This window comes from Mus caroli, unplaced genomic scaffold, assembly GCF_978045245.1.
Source record: "Mus caroli unplaced genomic scaffold, Mus_caroli_1 scaffold_7, whole genome shotgun sequence".
NCBI classification, from domain to species: Eukaryota; Metazoa; Chordata; class Mammalia; order Rodentia; family Muridae; genus Mus; species Mus caroli.
In genome coordinates, this window is record NW_028227262.1 from 26,914,645 (window position 1) to 26,935,671 (window position 21,027).

The window sequence follows — 21,027 nt, forward strand, 5'->3', positions numbered from 1 at the left end:
TTGTGAATCATGGCCTAGTCCCCTTTCTTGTTGGTGTCCTCTCTAAGGCAGACTTTAAGACACAGAAGGAGGCCACGTGGGCTATAACTAACTCTACCAGCGGTGGGACTGTTGAACAGATTGTGTATCTCGTTCATTGTGGGATAATAGAACCTTTGAGGATCGTTAATCTTTGCACAGAAGTTCAAAGCCTGTCTTTGCACTAGCTCTCCAGAGCAGGCAGTGCAGGGAAAGGAGAAGTCCCTTTAACTCTAGAAATGTAGGGTTATCAAGTAGTAGTGACTTCTTCAAAATGGCTTTCTGCAGAAGTCTGGTGGAAGACAAGAGAAGGGAGGATTTTACCACAGCTGTATGCTAGGGGAACCCCAGAACCCCTGCTTGTATACAGATCAACTTGGTGATGAGCCTCTGCCCTCTTCTGTCTTGCTGTTTTTGTTCCTTGAGACTAACTGCAAGCTATTTGCTTTCTCACTCACTCACCCTTCCTGCCTCCTCCCTTCTCTTTCTCCAAGTTCTTGTCCTATGGCACAGATTGGCCTAAGGCTGGTGGTCTCCCTCACTTCTGCCTTCTGAGTGCAATAACAGATAAATAAAATAAGGAAGACAGTATAGTATATGAAGAGGAGTGCAATTAAACAAAAAGAAATCTTAGTATTAAGCGCCACCAATAAAATGGCTTAAATGGAAGACAGAAGATCAGAGCAAATCATGGGCATAGAAGATAGAGAAGACCTCCCTCCTTCACTGTGTGATATTAGTCTGTCTGAGTCTGGCTTAGAGAAACATTTACAGCCATGTTTACTGCAGCACTGTTTTATTCAACATTATATCAAATAGTCCTGTGCTTTCCAGATAAGAGGCAAATAGTTGGTATTTCACAAATGAGCCTTTTTGGACTAGGCATGACAGCTAAATGATTTGCTTTCTGAAAATATTTTCAGTTATGATTCCCACACAGACAAAGATAAAGGGCCTAGACTTGTGAGATGCTTACAGCATAATCTATCACAAAACATGGTTGGTTGCATTTAAGGGCTGATTAAATCTCAAAGTCTGGTTATGGCGTTGGTTTATTCCACCTCCACTTGTCTTCTGCCAAAGAAAACACTGTCTTCTTTTCATGGCAAATTAAGGCCAAGTAGACAGGATTGCCTTCAGATAGCCTTAATTCTGAATTCTTCTGTCTTCATTTCCTTTCTGCTTTTTCTCTACAAATCTCTGGAAGCTTCCATGTATCACTTCCTATAATGAATGATTTGAGTATTGAATGCAAGAAAAATAAAATAAGGATGGAAAAGGGTGGGACACATGAGACTCATGAGCATGAGCAAGGGCTGGTTTCTGTGTCTGATGCCCCTTGAATTTGTCGCTATCCTTTCACCCCAACTCAATGACCCCGGAGATGCAGGCATCTGTCAGCCCTCCCATTTGTGCTTGAGTCCTAGGTAGTCTTCCTTTGGAGAATACTTGCATTTACATGTTTTTACAACTTTAGTCTTCCATCCACTATGAAACCTGGGAGTCAAGGGTGGTAGGTGGGTCACTCTTACTACTCCTTGGGAGATTTTATCCTCGAATGAAACATGTAAATCCCAAGTGGTAAGGCTATTTTCTAATATCAACATAACCAACTTTGTGTTTCTGGTCAAGTCAGCCTTTTATTAGCTCATCAACCTTCACTCTTTGGCTCTTTCTTAAAGCATCTGATGTGTTAGAATGGTGGGTCACGTCTCAGCAGCATACTAGGTGAAAACAGTTCCATGTGGAAGAGGATTTATTGGAAGGGAGAAACAAGGTAGTGGCAGAGAGAGAAGGGGGGAGAGAGAATAAGGAAGGGACATTATTCTTTTTATATGGAAAGTGACATAACACAAGTAAAGGTGGGAGGTGAGCCAAGTGAATGCTGGGAATATGGTGCCTATTGTCTTGGCAACCAGTCTGCAGGTCACAGGCCAAGCTGTTGCCTATGTGATGTCATAGGTTTGGAATATCCTGGTGCCAACATACCTCTCTTCTTGTTATTATAAAGTGAAGGGAAGGAAAAGGCAGGGGGAAGCCAATGGTGAAAAATAAACAAGGGCATCGTGTCTCTTAAGCTGCTTCCTGCTGTCTAGGGACATCGTCAATTTGGGGGTGTAGTTGTCTTCCACCATCAGCACTCACTTGATAAATGTTCATATCAGGTTCCTCTGTCGACAGTGGATGGTAATCCTGTAACAGGAGCTGATAAATAGTTTGGTTAGAAATTTGTTGTATTTGTCATTGAAGAAATGTAGAAACAATTAATGAGGCAAGGAGCAAATAATGCCAGGAAGATGACTAGGAAAGCTGTTATGAAAGGGAGTATCCAATTCCATATAGGATTTTCAAAAATCCCATAACTGGAGGTCTTACCATCTCTGAAGTTCTTGATGTCTGACTGTAGCTTCTGGATTTTATTTCTCACTATCCCGGATTGGCTGGCATAGAAACAGATTTTTCTTGGAGGAACAGGCAAAGACCACCTTATTTAGCTGTCAGGACATCTACCCCCCATCAGTTTTGAAGCACCACGGCTGCCAAAGAATCTGTTTCTGCATACTAAGCACAGTTTCAGTCATTTCTTGAAGATCACTTTTAAACTGAGAAGTGAATGAATTCTATTGAGTCATAGAAGTTGTTATCCTTGCAATTCCAGTACCAGCACCTATGGCTATTCCTGTAGTGACCAGAAGTGGCACAACTTGAATCGCCTTCTTATGATGAATAGCTATCATATCTACAACTGGGATTGGCAGGGGTTCATTTCCTTGGATGACTCCCAGTTCAGGGAAAGGAGTACCAACATGCAAACTCCTGACCAGCTGGCCGGTAGGCGATGATATGCCTGAGTGTCACAGAGAATTGACGTGTTCTGGACTGTGGGGCATTGTGGCAAAGATGATATATCAAGGGTTATGGTTTTATTGCAGTCTAGGGAGCAATTTTCTACAATAATCTTTTGTCTGGTCAAAGAAAAAGCAAGTATTGAGATCATATTTAGATGAGATAACAGATATAGGGATGATAGCAATTTGAATCAATTCCTGGCATCCAGCTATGGAACAGTTTCCTGACCTTATCTGTGGGGGTTTCTTGGACTTTGAATCTCCAGATATAAGGGATGCCCTGGATGGAAATGAACAGCAAGGGGAAGACAAGAAACCTATGCCTAATCCAGTGAGGTCAAGCTCATCTGTCCGAGTGGAGTCTCATTTTCTGGGATAGGGACAAGATGGGTGGTCTCGACATCTTCCTGAACTTAACAGAGCACTGTCCTGTTAGAGTCGATGTTTATGAAGAAGGGTCATCTTTAGGTGGAGGAATGAAAGTTTTAAGGTGAGACAGATGGACCCAATGAGAGAGTCCCTAGAGTTTAGCAGCTGTAGGAATCATGTGGATTACCTTAAAATGGTCCTGTCATTTGGAAGAGAGGGGTGAGGGCCAATGATCTGGAGGAGATCAAAGGACTTGGTCTCCAATGTTAACAGGCAGTGGACAGGAGATAGATTGTGGCCAAGGTAGGCCAAGGTAGATGGCAAAGTAATGGGGTAAGTAAATTGTTTGGGAGGGGAGAGCACTTAGGTGAAAGACCAGGAGTTAGGGCTGGATGTCCATACATGAGTTCAAAGGGTGAGATGAGGAGAGGTCGTTTGGGGAGAGCTCATAGCCTGAAAAAAGCAAGAGGTAGGAGCTTTACCCAATCAAGGTGAAGTTCTTGTGACAGCTTAACAGAGTGGTTTTTAAAGAGCGGTTAGTTCTTTCTACCTTACCTGAAGATTGAGGGTGGTAGGGAACATGAAAATGCCAGGGGATATCTAAGGCCTTGGATAGGATTTGAGAAACTTGGGAAGTAAATTCGGGACCATTGTATGATTGGAGAGAGGCTAGGACACCAAACTGGGAGATTATCTCTCAGAGGAAGAGACCAGAGACTGTCTGAGATCTTTTGTTAGTTGTGAGAAATGCCTCTACTCACCCCAAGAAGGTGTCCACCAAGACCAAGAGGTACTTAGCACATCTGACGGTGGGCATGTGGGTAAAGTCAAGTTTCCAGTCAGTTCCAGGAAGGGAACCTCTAGAGTGATGGGTGGGAAAAGGGATGTTACAGGACCTTGAATAGGAGTTAGAAATCTGACAGAATTTTCAAGATGCAGTGATAGATCTTAAAAAGCATAAGTCTTCAGGAGTAGGCTGTAGGTGAGTCTTAACAAAAGAAGACAATGCTTGGCTGTTAGGATGAAAGAGTTGATGAAGATAGGACAGTTTGGCAGGTATCAGGGGGTGAAGGTAGAGATGTAGGTTGTAGTGTAAAAATGTCCTGGGGAGGATAAGACAATTCTAGGCCCCTGTGATGGTTTGTATATTCTTGGACCAGGGAGTGGCACCATTTGGAGGAGTGGCCTTGTTGGAATAGGTGTCACCTAGTTGGAGTAGGTGTGTCACTGTGGGTGTGGGCTTAAGATCCTCACCCTAGTTACCTGGAAGTCAGTAGAACTTTCAGCTCTTCCTGTGCCATGCCTGCCTGGATACTGCCATGCTTCCAACTTGATAATAATGGACTGAACCTCTGAACCTGTAAACCTGCCCCAATTAAATGCTGGTTTTTATAAGACTTGCCTTGGTCATGGTGTCAGTTCACAGTAGTAAAACCCTGACTAAGACAAAAGTTGGTACCAGGGACTGGGGTATTGCTGTGATAGGCCTGACCATGTTTTTATTTGAAAGAATGTGGATTTTGGGACTTTGGATTTGGAATGCAGTGGAATGCTTTAAGTGGGGCTTAATGGGTCATCATAGTAGGGATATGGAAGACTTTGTTGCTAGGAGTAATTTGAACTGTGTTGACCTGGCCCAAGAGATTGCAAAGGAGAAGAATTTCAGAATGTGGCATAACAACTATTTTTGTGGTATTTGGGGGGAAGAATGTGGCTACTTTTTGCCCTTGTCTGAAAAGTCTGCCTGAGACTAAGGTGAAGAGACTCAGATTAATTGCATTGACAAAGGAAGTTTCAAAAAAGCCCAGCAGAGACTTTGTTCTCTGGTTAAGTCTTATGAGGAGAAGCTTGAACAAGCACAGCAAGCTTAGAAAGGAAAAATATAAAATATATGGTTTGAGTATTAAAGGGGTACCAGGAAGTGAAATGGAGCAAAATCCTGCATTCTAGGAGATAACAGATTAAGAGAGGGGACCTTGGGGCAAGATCCTACCCAGTTAAATTTAGATCCAGGCATGGTGGTACACACTATTCATCCCAGGAGACAGGTTGCTGATCTCTGCATTCAAGGTCAATCTACAGAGCAAGATCCAGGACAGCCAAGCTTAGGAAGTGAAGGAGTTGGAAAACAGAAAGCCAATGACAATGACAATCAGCAGAATTCAGCAGCTTCAGCCATGTGGATCTGGCTCTAGAGTTAAGAATGGAAGGAATTACTGGGATAATTGATGCTTGTTAGCTGGAGCTAAGAAATTAGCAATGATTAAGAAGAGACCAGCATAACTGAGGTGAAATCTTCTGGGAATTATTTTCTGGGAGCACAAAGAAACTGTGTTCCAGAGATAGCCAAGGTTGTACCTCATGTTGCAGCTGGACTTGGTAATGTGCAAGAGTTACTCAGGTGGTACTGGTTTTGAAGGCTGGAAGGTGTAATGAAAAAGAGCTGAGGCTTGGCACTGGGAGAGGTCATGGAAGGCCATTGGTGCAGGTGCAGCCTCAGCTGAAGTTGATGGCCCAGGACTGAAGTGCAACAGATTTGAGGCTTGGCACCATGAAGAGAGCCTATGAGAGGCTATTGGTGAAGCTTAGTTGGAGTAGAACACCCCAGTGTATTGGAGATGTCAGTACCATGGGATGATCACCAAGGACAGCAGCTGTAGTGGAGTGGGACAACCTGAGCTTAGAGTGCTACAGAGGGGGGAGCTGGAGAAGTGAGGCCAGCCCTTAGAAGGAGCCCAAAGATAAGTGAAATCCCAGACACTGAAACAAAAAGCTGTAACATTGAAATTGCCTTGGAGACTCAAAGATGTTAAAGATGACAAAGCCATGGGATACATGCTGAGGAAAGCTGCCAACGGGGAGTGGAACCAGCTCAGGAGAAATCAGTTTGTTGCAGTCAACAAAGACGAAAAAGGACTGAAGATCTGAAGACTGCTTTGACATCAGCCACGGAGATGTAGAGTTTGGAGTTTGTCCAGCTGGTTTCCTGTCTTTCTTTGGGGATTACAGTTAAGTGATTAGATGAATTTCAGAAGAGACCTTGAACTTTGGACTTTTAACACTGTTGAGACTGCTATAGACTATGAGGACTTTGAAAGTAGGACTAAATACATTTTGCATTATGCTATGTTTAAGTATACCCCCCCATAGACTCATGTGTTTGAACAAGTCTATGGGAGCCAGGGAGTGGAGTGTGATGGTTTGTATATTCTTGGACCAGGGAGTGGCACCATTTGGAGGTGTGGCCTTGTTGTAATAGGTGTGACCTGGTTGGAGAAGGTGTATCACTGTGGGTGTGAGCATAAGATCCTCACCCTAGCTGCCTGGAAGTCAGTCTTCCACTAGCAGCCTTTGGATGAAGATGTAGAACTCTCAGCTCTACCTGGGCTATGCCTGCCTGGGTACTGCCATGCTCCCACCTTGATGATAATGGACTGAACCTCTGAACCTGTAAACCAGCCACAATTAAATGTTGTTTTTCATAAGACTTGCCTTGGTCATGGTGTCTGTGCACAGCAGTGAAACCATAACTAAGACAGCCCCTAAAGGCCACAGCTCTAGCTGCCTTGTCAACTCGATTGTTTCCTTTGGAGACAATAGAGTCATCCATCTGGTTAGATCTGCAGTGGACAATCCCAATAGCTGTGGGGAGATGGGAGGCCATTAGCATGGCCATAATTTGGTTTGCATTAGTTACTGATTCTCCTTTTGTCGTAAGTAACCCACACTCCTTCCAAATAGCAGTGTGGGACAGGAGGATATGAAAAGCATATTTGGAATCTGTGTAGATGTTGAGAGATTGTCCCTGTGCCAGTTGAAAGGCATGGGTAAGAGCTATTACTTTAGCCTGTTGATTGGTGGTACTAGCCGGAAGGGCCTGTGCCTCCACCACCTCGGTGTCTGGTACTATGGCATAGCCAGCTCTTCTGGCTCCTTCATGTATAAAGGAGCTGCCATCTGTATACCAGGTATAGATGGACTGAGGCAATGTGCCCTCCAGTATGTGTGAAGGATGGGGTAATAGTTACTCTAAAGTTTCAGTGTAGGAGTGAGATATGGAGTGGTTAGTGTTTGGTCGAGGAAGAAGACTGGAAATATTAAGAGGTGGGCATGATTGGAAAGTGAGTGTGGGGTCTTCTATTAGAGCTATCTGAAGAGCAGGAACCCTGGAGGGAGGTAGAGTCTGTAAGCCTTTTTACATTAGGAGCTGTGACAAGTTATAAGAAGAGAAGACAGTTATAGGCAACCCAAAGGTTAGGTTTTTTGACTCTTGAATAAGGAGTTCAGTGGCTACTAAGGTACGGATACAAGGTGCCCATCCCTGGATGGTTAGATCTAGTTTTTTCAACAAGTATACTTCGGGTGCAAAAGAAGGTTGGTGACCTAAGACTCCAAGGGCAAATCCCCCTTTTTGAGTTATATATAAAGAAAAAGGACGAGTCAGATCAGGGAGATGTAAAGCTGGGGCCATAAGGAGAGCCTGTTGGAGCCTTTGAAAAGGCTTGGTAATAGGTTTAAGAAGAGGTTCGTGGGTGGGGCCTAATGCTCCTTCATGTAAAGGACAAGAAAGGAGGGAAAAAGAAGGAACCCACAAACGTAAAACACTGGCTATTCCTCAGAATGATAGAATCTCTTCTTTTGTAGAAGGAACAGTTAGAAACTGGAACAGTGTTGGAGACCATACCATGAGCAAGCGAGCCTTTCACAGTCTCCCACCCTGACAAGCCAAATGGCCTTGTACTAAGGAGCAGGTTGACACTCCCTTCTCCCTGTTCCCTTCCTGGCACCTGAGGCTGTAAAAACTGAATTATAGTCCCCTCTTCCTTATCTCTTCCTGACTCCCATGACATCCAAGGACATGAGTTATGTGCTGAGCCCTGCCTGACAACCAAGGCTGTTAAGGAGAATCCAAATTCCAGAGATAAGACACAGAGTGCCCGCCACCTGGAGCCTGACTTTGTGTCCTCTGATGTCCACTTTTTTGTTCTTTGCAGTCCCTCTCACACCCACGAATAACTGAGTCCTACTGGAAGGGACAAGTGGTGCCTATTGTGTGGCTCAGGGTTCAGATCATATTGCCTTCAGTGGAGGTCCCAGAGAAGTTTGTCGTGACCCCAAGAAATTAGAAGCAGTGAAGGACTGCTTCCACCACTCATGGGAGAAAGAAGTCCTTGGTGAGCGATTCATCTCCACTCAGAAAATGGGAAATAAGCTTTCTTAAGAGGCAGCCTTCATTAAAGGCTTAAAGATAGCTCTCAGGGAAGGAAGAGTTAGAGTTAAAAAGAAAGATTTGAAAACTTTTTTATTTCCATAGGCATGGCCATGGTTTATTATAGATGGAACAGAGATACACTGAAAAAATGGTGAAAGGTAGGTAGAGATTTAAATGATAAACTAGCTAATGAGGGTCCCGATGCAGTCCCTGCAACCATCTTTTCTTATTCAGGAGTAACTATCAGAAGCTGCCACTGTGTCTCCTCTCCCTTCTCTGGCAGAACACCCAGAAGAAGGAGATAAAGAAATAGAGTCTGAACATGAGAGAGAGAAAATAAGTTTCAGGAAAGCAGTTAACCCCTGCTTGGGACCTTTTAGCAAAAAAGAGGGAAAATGAAAATAAGCTACTTCAGAGCTCTCTTAGGGACAGAAGGAAAACGGGAGATGTCCTGCTTCCTCTCTGGCTCCTATGGAGATATTCTTAGTTCTGGTTAGGATATCTGGGTCCCTTTGAGACATTAAGTTCTATTCCCTCTCTGTCTATTGTCTCTCCTTGGTGCACCATTTGTCCATATGTCTGTCTATTTATGTTTGCTTTTGTTTTGTTGTTTGAATGATTGTTGTTCTGTGTTTCATGTGGAAAAAAATGGTTAAAACTTTATCTGCTGGCTGTCTGTCCTTTGATTTAGTTTAACTTGTTTAAAAAGCAGTCTAAATTTGCACAGCAGAAACTCATAAGTTACACTGCACTGTGACTGGGAGTCAAGTACAGCTGGAAAAGCCCTGCTGAGAGCCAATTGCAAACAGAGCTCTTAAGGGGGCAGACAGACTTTTGCTTGTAACATAAAGTTAGCTTAAAATTGGGAACTCAGGGTTGAAGTCATTCTAAACAACATGAACGAACCCAGGAAAACTGGTCTTTAAGGATACTTCAAAATAGGGATAATCTTAGGGCCAGGACCCTGGCAGAGTGCTCAGATTGAGAAAAGTTTGCCTTTGGGTTGACGATGAGGAGGGGAGCAGCCTCAGCAAGGCTTGTGTGGCTCTTCTTTTGTTTTGCAAAGGGTGACTAGGGAAATTCCTGGGACTTCAACTCTCCTTCCCATCCTATTAGCTAAAAGAGCCTTGTTGCAGACCTAGCCAGATGTTGTTCTAAATAAAGTTTAAAATCAAAGTTTATAAAAGGTCAATCAGGCTGTGGAATTTATCAAGACATTGTGATTTGACTTGTCTACTTTATATAAAGTTATAGTGTACAGAGTTTGCTTATATGTATATGTATATTGTTTCCGAAGTGAAAAGTATTTTAGTTACTAATGTTTTTAAGGGGAAATTAACTTTAAATCCTTGCTCTCACACAATGAGCTTTTAAGTTCTGGGGAGTAGCTATAACTCCAGATAAGATTCAGAGGCAATATCTTTTAATACTTAGGGGTTTTAGCTATATTAGAAAATCGTGGTACAGAAAATCTAAGAAGGAAAATTTGATTTGCTTCAAAATTTTGTTTTCAAAAGCTTCCAGGAGATGTTAATTGGCTAAGACCTCACCTTGAGGCCTTAAAGCAACTTAAACCTTTGTTAGGTGTTATTTAGTGAGATTCAAAATTACTGGTGAGAAACAAAAGGGTTTCACAAAAAGCAGAGGAAACTTCTGTGATCAATTGTTATCAATTATAATCAATGGTAATTAAATATTACCTGCTCATTTTATTTATGTGCTCACAACAAATCTTTGGCAAGAGAAAACATTGTTGTAAAAAATCATCCTTCTTCACCTCAAAGTAAAGTATTAACACCCTATAAAGCCACGGTGGTGCTAATAAAGAATTGTAAGATAAATTCATATATTTTTGAAAAACTATTACAAAAATTGTGTCTTAAGAACCTGACTAAATGTCTGTTCCTTGTTCCAAACAGCCATTGATTTGGTTATTACAGAATATTGATGTTTGATCTACTGCATACCATCATTTTGAATAAAATTGATAATCCTTATCCTAAGATAGTTAAAAATTGTTTTTATGCATGCTTCTATATCTTCTATAAATTCATGCATACATGCATGCATCCCATTTACTGTGTTTAAAAACAGCCTTTCTATGGGAGAAAGTATATGTGAATTGGATCACACACCTATTCTTTTGAGTTTTCTCCTGTTTCAGCACAGATAATTAAATTGTGTGCTGTAGATGGTGTTTTAAAATATTGAACAATCAAACTTTAAGTTGTATATTAATAGTCAATATTATATCTCAAAGCTTACAATTGCTTAAAATTGTTCATCCCTCAGATGCTATTAATTCTCAAGCTTGCAATTGCTTATGCAACTTACAAGAAAAAAATACTGTTCCTTTAAGAAGACTGCTTTTGGTCAGTCAAGAAACTGTCCTGGTTTGCCTGGAAAAGACCCCCAGGATTTGCTTTTGTGTTATAGAGGTTTACATAAAGCATTAACTGGTAAGGATTACATATAGCTCCTGAAAGGATATAAACTCAGGATCCTTATAATTATTTGGGTTTTAGACTTACTAAAACAAGCTGTTTTTCCCTAGAAGATAGTCATTCGCAGAGACAACTTAAGGACTTTGAATGATTTTCAAAAATTGTTAGGTGATATTAATTGGTTTTGCACCGACTTAAAGTGTACTACAAGGGAGCTAAAACCTTTGTTTGATAGTCTTAAAGGGAGTTCTGATCCAACCTCCCCTAGATCTTTATTCTCAGAAGGATTGCTGGCCTTACAACAAGTGGAAAAAGCTATTGAAGAGCAATTTGTCACTTATATAGATTACTCTTTGCCTTTACACCTGTTAATTTTTAATATATTCATATGCCTACAGGGTTGTTATTGCAAAAGTCTCCTCTAATGTGGATACATTTGAGGATTTCTCCTAAACATAATATCTTGCCATATTATGAAGCAGTAGCTCAGACGGTTATCCTTGGAAAGAAGCAGGCACTAACTTATTTTGGCAAAGAGCCAGATATTGTGAAACAATGTCCTAAATGTATTACATTATCTCCAGTGCCACATTTAGGAGTTAATCCACGAAGTCTTTTGCCTAATCATATGTGGCAAATGGTTGTAACTGATTATGCAGAATCTGGAAAATTAGAGTATAAACATGTTTGTATTGACACGTGTTCAGGATTTACTTTTGCTTCTCTGCATACAGGAGAAGCCTCTAAAAATGTAACTGATCATTGCCTACAAACGCTTAATGCCATGTGGTTGCCTAAATTTATTAAGACAGATAATGGGGCATCCTATTTTAACAAGAATTTTACTTCATTTTGTAAAGAATTTGGCATCAGACATAAAACTGGAATTCCTTATAATCCCATGGGACAAAGAATAGTTGAACGTGCTCATTGTACTTTAAAAATTTGGCTATATAATCTCATTCTTTATATATTCAATTAGTAATGGTTTAAGATAATATTTTGGTATTTTTATAAAATGTGCATGTCAAATTGTAAAAAAAATTTTTTTTTTGCTCTGGTGTCCTCAGTTCCTACCTGTTTCCACATAATGGTATTAATTGTTGAGAACCTATACTTAATCAATTGCTGCAAATGAATGCTCTTGTTTCTGATTAATAAATAAATAATACACATGTGACTATAATAACTTTTTAAGCATTCTAGTTACAACTGCTCTTCAAGAGAAATAATTGAAAGTGTAATTAGTCACTGCCCATGTTATATTAAAACTGACTATAACAGTCAATTATTTGAGATGTTTTGTCAACAATTTAATAATTCTCAAAGACAAGGTATTGTGGAACTTTAAAACTCTATCTTTTAAAAAACAAAAAGGGAGAAATTATACCCCTGTGCACATTATTTAAACCATACTTTTATTTTTAAGAATTTTGAAATTTGGATGTCAAAGAACTTAATAAATGCCTTATAGTATCTTACAACTAGACATAATTATGTCTAGGTGAGATGAAAAGAATCCACTTATTGACACATGGCATGATCCTGAACAGAAAGTTAATATGGGGAAAAGGGGGCAGTGTTTCTGTTTTTTCCACAGAATGCTACAGAAGAATGCTAGCTTCCAGAATGATTCGTGTGACTGACTGACCTGTGAGTTCATGAGTGCCCTGGCAGTGATGACAAGAAAACTGTGTTGAGTGCACAGAGAAAGAGGAATCAGGGAGAGCAGCCACTTGCAAACAAGATGAAGAAACTTCCTATCTCTGCCATGGGCAAGGAGAGCCGACCTGGTGTCAATTTGAGGACAACTATAAATGATGACCCTTGAGGCAGATGGACTGCTACAGTGTATTTAACAAGATTTCATCAGAGACACTGTTTTTGGCCATTCAGGCCAACTCCCCTATAGCTGTGAAAGCTTTTGTACCTTGCCTATATGCTATATTGTTAGGTAATTTTAAGAGTTAAGATCACCAATCTTGACAAGTCTTTTCATATTCATTGTAATTGTTGCCAATTAACTAATTGTGTAGATCCTAATTTAGATAAGGAATATGCTGTTATGATTTTGTTAAAGAGACCTACTTATGTTTTGCTGCCTGTTAGAGTTAGTAAATGATCCTTGGTTTAAAAATCCAGGAATGCAAACTTGGAAAAGGTCAAATGAGCAATTTTAAGATTTACTGCTTAATTGCAATTTTAACTTTAATATCTGCCACAGCATTAGATCAACGGCTGCATACTGCTCATTTTGCTAATGATATGCATAAGAATATTATCAATTTATTGTAGATAAAAAATTGGAGGCAAAGGTCTTAGACGTAATGGTCTCAACAATAAGGCAGGATATAACAAATATTAAGGCTACAAAGACAGAAATTTCAGATATTAGAAGAATGTTGGTTTTATTCTGATAAGACTGGCTTAGTTCAAGATAGCATAGACAAAGTTAGAACTAGTTTAGAAGAAAGAAAACGCAACAGAGAGAAACTAGAATATTGGTATAAAAATTGGTTTTCTACTTCTCCTTGGCTTACTACCCTACTTCCCAGCTTTTTGTGACCTTTTGTGGGTATTTTACTGCTTTTGTCTTTTGGCCCTTGGGCCTTTAATAGATTAACCAGTTTTGCTAAGTCACAGATTGAAGCTGCTTTAAGCAAGCCGGTTGCAGTTCACTACCATCAACTGGATATCTGAGACTCAGACAAGAAGATCTTCCTCCCATCGATGCAGAAAGAGCAACTGCTAGTCTCCAGTTTTCCACCCTTGCTTCTAATGCAGGTTCCCCTTGGTTCCTCAGGCTTTGGAGACAATAGCGACGAGGAAGGGTGACCTCCAGGTCCTAAGATAGCCTAAGAGCCACAAATTGTGGTGTTACAATTACATAATTCTTGTAGAGGCCTTGCTGAATCTGAGGTTGACAATTCTCCTTTAGGAGCTGCACAGAACTCAGAACTGTGCATGCTGGTTTGTGACAATATGAATTCAGTATGGGCACCAGCATGGGTACGAGGCTAAGCATTGCAGGGGAAGGTCCAGTTAGACCGTTTCTGAGTTCCCTGAGAGACACACCCAGTTTGCATGGAGGTTGGTATCTAGTTTCAGTTACAACCAAAGAATCTTTCTAAGGCCTTGCCTCCTCTCCCTAAAAGATACCAAGAGCCATGAGTGTGGGTCATGACAGCACCCATGGAAGGAATCGGGTCAATGCTCTCCCAGCCATGGTTAATGCCCACTCATCCAAGGATGAGAAGATCATTTGATCACCTCAGTTAAGTGTGGACTTATTAAATTTAATTGAAAAGGGGGAGATGTTGGAGACCATACCATGAAAAAGCAAGCCTTTCACGGTCTCCCACCCTGACAAGCCAAATGGCTTTGTGCTAAGGAGCGGTCGTCACTCCCTTCTCCCTGTTCCCTTCCTGGCACCTGAGGCTGTAAAAGCTGAATTATAGTCCCCTCTTCCTTATCTCTTCCTGACTCCCATGACATCCAAGGACATGAGTTACATGCTGAGCCCAGCCTGACATCCAAGGCTGTTAAGGAGGATCCGAATTCTGGAGATAAGGCGCAGAGTGCCCACCGCCTGGAGCCTGACTTCAGTCCTCATGTCCCCTGATGCCCACTTCTTTGTTCTTTGTTAATTCCCCCTCAACCCCTCTCTATTCCCCTCGATGTATGCTTTAAAATCCGGAGTTTCAGCCTAATAAATGGAGACCTTGATAGGAACACTCTACTTGGTCTTCGCTCCTTCTTTCTCTCCCTCCCATTTTCTCCCAGGTTTGCAGTCCCCCTCACACCCACAAATAACTGAGTCCTGCTGGACAGGACAGATCAGATTCTTTCTAGCCTTGTGGGATAGGGTAATTGTTAATCCCAAATAAGTGACCCGAGGGGTGGAAGTTGGACTTTAGAAGGTGAGACCTTGTAGCCTCAACTGGAGAGGAAATTTAGAAGAGCAGGCAGAGGTGTCAGCTTGGCTAATTTCTAGAGAAGGTCTGCATAGAAGGACATCATCTACATATAGTATGATCTTAGATTTAGGGAGAGACAGAAATAATAAGTCAGAAGCCAGGGCCTGACCAAAAGGTGTGGGCTGTCCCAGAATCCCTGAGGTAGAACAGTCTAGGTTAGTTGGGTAAAAAAGTGGGTAACAGGATCTGTCCAGGTAAAGGCAAATATGTTCTGTGACTGAGCATCTAGAGGGATAGAGAAAAATGCATCCTTGAGATCTAGAACTGAGAAATGTGAAGTCCCCAAGGGGATAGTGGAAAGAAGTGTGTAAGGGTTAGCCACAACAGGATGGAGAGGCACCACTGCAGAATTAATGTGCCTGAGATCTTGAACTAAGAGATAGATACCATTAGGTGTCTTAATTGCTAGTATGGGGTGTTAAAGAGGGAAGAGGTAGGGCAAAGATTTTTTTTCTCAAGAGGTCAGAAATGATAGGCTTAAGTTCCCTGAGGCTCTGGAGAGAGAGAGGGTATTGAACTTGGGTTATGTACCTGGTAGAGTGCTGCAGACTGGCTCCAGTCAGCTTCCCTCAATCCGTGGAAGAAATTAGGATTCTGGACAGGTGGCAAGGAGTTGGCACGGATGACAAACAAATATGGACACAAGGGAGTATGGTATCTGAATGTACTTATGTCAAAGTGAGCAACAGTCTTTTATATTGTAGGAAACAAAGAAATTAAGTGACACATTAAGGCCATTCAAGGTACGTTGAAGTTATCTGATGCAAAATTACTTTTACAACAAAACAGGAATGTGTACTTAAAAGCTAAAAAGAACCAACTGGGATAAAATCAATGTTAACAATTGGGATGAAAAGCATCCCCACCTAAGGTCGATTTAATCTTGCCCTTGCCATAGTTCCAATTCTCGTCTATTGTATAGTCCACCTTCCCCCTAAGCCATTGTAAATTCCTGTGTATAGGTGTAACTCAGCTATCTATAGGTTTGTTTGTTTGTTTTTGTTTTTGTTTTTGTTTTTTTGGTTTTTCGAGACAGGGTTTCTCTGTGTAGCTTTGGCTGTCCTGGAACTCACTTTGTAGACCAGGCTGGCCTCGAACTCAGAAATCTGCCTGCCTCTGTCTCCCAAGTGCTGGGATTAAAGGCGTGCACCACCACACCCAGCATTATCTATACTTCTAAGTATCTCTTCTGGTTCCTCCTTAGACCACAACTGCTACATCCACTCCAGTATTGACCCGAGTGACAGGCCTAGAAACCTGGACGCAATCCTGAGGCGAAAAGTTCACTTATAAGACTAGTGCTCCACAGTCAGCTATTGGATGTATCACAGGGCTCCCAATGGAGAAGCTAGAGTAAGTACCCAAGGAGCTAAAGGGATCTGCAACCCTATTGTTGGAACAACATGATGTACTAACTAGAACCCCGGAGCTCTTGTCTCTAGCTGCATATGTATCGAAAGATGGCCTAGTCAGCCATCAATGGAAAGAGAGGCCCATTGGACTTGCAAACTTTATATGCCCCAATATAGGGGAATGCCAGGGCCAAAAGAATGGGAATGGGTGGATAGGGAAGTGGGGGGGCGCTATGGGGGACTTTTGGGATAGCATTGGAAACGTAATTGAGGAAAATATGTAATAAAAATATTAAAAAAAAAATAAGACTAGTGCTCACTTTGAGACAAATTACATTCAGATACCACACTCCCTTGTGTCCATATTTGTTTGTCATCCATGCCAACACCTTGCCTGCCTGTCTGGAACCCTAATTTCTTCTGAGGATTGAGGGAGGCTGACTGGGGCCGGTCTGCGGCAGTAGAGTCCAGTAATTGGATGATAACAGGAGAATGGTGTTTAGCAACAGAGCGGTTCTAGCCTTCCCAGACTCGGGGATCTACCTAAGAAGCTGGTAAAGGAAATAACATGGTAGTGTTAGTAGGTTGGCTGACTAGAAGAAAGAGCAAAGGAAATGCTGCCAAGCTTGGGTGTAGGTGAATGGGGGGGGGAGCAAAGGAAATAGAGGCTCCCAGCCGAGGTAGAAGATCCTGCCCCAATAATGGGACAGGACATGTTGGCACTACCAAAAAGGAATGGGTGAAAGGTACACCCCTAAAAATGCAACTAAGTGGTTGGGTCGGTCTGGTGAGGGAAGTAAGCCTGTCCTCCTACCCTGACACAATAGGAAGTGGGTCCCCAAAACTCGGTCAGTACCGAGTAAGTGGCTCCAGCGTTCAAAAGGAAGGAGATGGGCCGCCCACATACCACAGTATCTACTCGGGGCTCCCTCCTAGTGATGGCAGTGGTTGGGTCAGGAGCTCAGGCCTCGTCAATCGGCCATAGCAAAGCCTAGGAGATCAGTTAGAGGGTTGTCTGGGGGTGATGTCCCTCTGTTCTATATAACATGAGGGCAATCGACAGCCCTCTTGATGGCACCTAGGCTATGCCCCCCTTGGTTTGCAGGGGTTAGGGCAGGCTTTTGCCCAGTGACCTTGCCGGCCACATTTGTAGCAGGTACCTGGTGGTCTCTGAGTCTGGGGTAGTGGCTGTGGCTGGTCGGACAGCCTTCGCCAGCATTTGGTATTTTGGTTTGCAGACTTTCTCATCTCTCCCATGGTATACTTTGAAGGCCAGCGCTAAGACTTCTGCCTGTGGAGTTAGGGGTCCTCTCTCCAGTTTTTTAAGTTTGGCCCGTATGTAGGGGTGGCTCTGGGAAAAGAAGTAGGTCATCAGAAGTTGCTTACCTTCTGGGTTTCAGAGTCCAGATTGGTACGCTGCAATAAAGCCTTTGTGAGGCATTCTAAAACTTGAGATGGATTTTCCTGCTTATCCTTGACAACCTCTTGGAGTTTTTAAAAATTTACCAGCTTTAAGGCTGCCTTTCTTAGGCCCACCAAAAGGCATGTAATAAACCTGTCTCTGGCTAAAATACCACCTGCGGAATTACAATCTCATGGAGGATCCTGGTCAGTCACTGTCTGATCCAATTGGATAATTTCTGTTTGATGAATTTTGTTTGCATTAGCTCTTGCTTGCTCCCAAACTCACCCGCATTCCTCGGGAAGTAAGTTATTAATAAGTATCATATGTACATCATGGAAAGTAAGCTGTAAGACTGAGTAATATATTGAAACTCTTTAATAAAGGTGGAGGAGTTAGAGGTTTAAGAACCCAGCCTCTTCTACCTGAGAAAGTTCACTCATTGAGAAAGGAACATGTACTCTGACAAGGCTGTCTATCCCAGCAACTTCTCTTAGAGGAAGAACCATTGCTGGGTCAGGTATCCTTGGGGGGGAAGGACTTGGGGGTTTGCCTGTGGCCTTAGAGTGAGTGATAGGTGGGGTGAAGGTAGGTGCCAATGTAAAATGTTAGGAGGAACCTGTGGCTGACACAGAAGAAGAGGAATTAGGGGGAGCAGGCTCTGGGGTATCTCAGTGAGGAGAAACTAAGGCAGCAGTTTGAGTTTTCAGCAGTGCAGAAACAGGTCTGTGGCTGAAAGGAGGTGGTTCGTTTGCCGGATCTAACATTGTAGTGTCATCTGGCAGAGGTTGTGTAGGTTTCATGGCTAAGAGAAGCTGGGTTGGAGAACAAGGAGACCACATGGAAGTATTGGAGCAAAGATAGATGAAGGCTTTAGTATAGATAACCTCTTTCTATTTACCAGTTCGCTGACAGTATTATTAATATCCCTTAAAATAATTGGATCTAGGGTACCATTAAGTGGCCATTTGGAACCATTATCTAGCGGTATTGAATCCAGACCTTATTACAGAGGTATGTTAATTTGCATGCCTTCAAGGGAGGCGTTAGCTTCAAATATTTGAGATTTTCCAGGAGACACCCAGTAGGGTGCCTGGGAGTATGTTTGAAGACATCATATTACCCATTTTTGGGGTTTACTGGATTATTCCTACCAGAATCCGGAGAACAATCCAGAAACTAAAAAAGAAATCAGCCAGGCTAGATGCCCAAGTCCTCATGAGGGCTTCTAGTGGCCACCCAGTAAGCCCCAGGCTTATTGTGGAAAGTGCTCTACTCTGGATCCAGGGATTCCAGGTGACTACAAGAGCCCAGGGGCGGGGGTGGGGGGGATGAGAGCAACTTTTGAGGGGTGGGGGTCACCCAAACAGTCGATGTCTTAACTTGTATGTCTGCTGGAGGCATGACTATAAAATGCCAACCCCTTAGTCCCCAGAAAAGGTTGGCCAGGCCCTATCTGGGAAATTAGAGGCTCTCTAGCTGACTAACCCTACCAATTAATATGCTGGTGTCTGTGGAAGAATTTTAATGAGCTGGTAAATAGAAGTGTGGAAGCCAGGCCTGAAGCATGGAAGCCAAGACTGTAAGATGAACCAGGATAGCACAGTTCACATGGTTGAAGTTCATATGTCCTGCAGTGGTGGCGGCAGCAAGTCAAGTGGTGGAAGTGGCAGCATTGGCAGTGTTCAGCTGGGTAGCGAGAGTTCTGGCTCAATCCGCTGACAGTGGTCGCGGCTGCTCCCAGCGACTAGGCTCTTACAGCAGTCATAGCTACAGGCCGCTGGCCCATGTGGCCGCGGTCCCACCGCCTCCTCCAGGGTCCTCCTGCTGTGGTGCTCTGCAGCTGCTGTTGGCATTCCCGCTGAGTTTTCCCAGGTTTTGACACAAAATGATGTGTTAGAATGGCAGGTCACCACTCAACAGAACACTAGGCCAACACAGTTACACGTGGAAGAGGTTTTATTGGAAAGGAGAGACAAGGTGGTGGCAGAGAGAGAAGAGGGAGAGAGAGAGGGAGGAAGGGGTGTTCTCCTTGTTTATATGGAAAGTGACATGACACAAGTAAAGGTGGGAGGTGAGCCAAGTGAATGCTGGGAATATGGTGCCTGTTGTCTTGGCAACCGGTCTGCAGGTTGTAGGCTGTGCTGTCACCTATGTGATGTCATAGGTTTGGAATGTCCTGGTGTCAACAGCATATCTATAACCAAATATGCTTTACACTCTCTCAGCCATGATCCAATACATTTTTCCCCATCCCATAAATCTCCTTCAAATTAATTTAAACTAATATCACTGTATCCTTCCATTCCTAATTTTTATCAGTTTGTATTAGCTACTCGATGTGGAAGCATGAAAATGTGGGAAAAAATGACGACTCAGTTAATGAAGGAATGGTGATGGATAGATATGAAAGAATGGTTTATTTATCAAATCTCTGGAAATACAAAAAAACACTTTTTCTTGAGAAGTCCTAAGAACAGGGCTCTGGTGAAACACTTCTTATTCAGTGTCCTCAGGCATTTCCATAACCTGTGGTAGTGGAAAGAAGAGAAAATTAAGATAGGCTTGGGTTTCCATGAGCAAACGATATATCTTCTTCTAAGTTTGAACAGCATGGTATCCAAAACAACCCAATGAATACAGGAGGAGCTGAGACCCACTGCAGCTAATGACCCAATAAGCTGTGCAGCAAACTAGATGAGGGTTCAAGAGGCATCACACCTCTCCAAAGCATACACTCTTCTATAATAATACGCAGTCAAAGCAAAATGATTCCTAAGAAGAATATGCACCTAGAATTTTATGGAGGAGGAAATCTGGGAGACAAGCTAGAGGAATTCTGATTACCCTTTAGAAGAATGTGAGCTACTGCCGGGCAGTGGTGGTGCACGCCTTTAATCCCAGCACTAGGGAGGCAGAGGTAGGTGGATTTCTGAGTTCAAGATCAACCTCATCTACAGAGTGAGTTCCAGGATAGCCAGGGCTACACAGAGAAACCCTGTCCCAAAAAAACAAAAACAGAAACAGAAACAAAACAAAACAAAACAAGAATGTGAACTGCTTACCTGCACTGCAGGGAGCACTGTATTTTGCAACTGCAAACTCATCTGAGTAAATGAGAAAACAGAAACAAATGCATCAAGTGATGTCACCATGGGTGTCTGCGATTGCATCAGAAATGCCCACATCATTTCTCTAATCCACTGCTTGTTGCCTTGGACAACCTTCCAGCTATGGTGAGCCACATTTCACCCCAGAATCCTGACAGTTGGTTGTTGTACATCCTTAAATCTCATTCCTGTCCTATGAGTGGCTTATCTGACAAAAAAGTTAACTCTGCAACTACTTTGTTTTTCTGGCTGATGGGTTTAAAATGTACTTTCTTCCACAGAAGCAAAGAGATA

At 42.5% G+C, this 21,027-nt stretch overlaps 1 protein-coding gene across 1 annotated transcript in view; it reads right to left on the reverse strand.

Annotated features, from left to right (window-relative positions):
• Positions 1-20,030: 20,030 nt before the first annotated feature.
• The window catches only part of LOC110295776 (alpha-2-macroglobulin-P), a 40,638-nt gene continuing 39,641 nt past the window's right edge, over positions 20,031-21,027 (reverse strand). Inside the window, exons 35-36 of the mRNA XM_085839976.1 lie at positions 20,689-20,730; positions 20,031-20,152 (exon numbers count right to left, since the gene is read on the reverse strand). Coding sequence (XP_085696102.1) covers positions 20,136-20,152; positions 20,689-20,730 — 59 coding nt within the window. The 3' untranslated portion in view covers positions 20,031-20,135. The remainder of the gene's footprint in view (positions 20,153-20,688; positions 20,731-21,027) is intronic.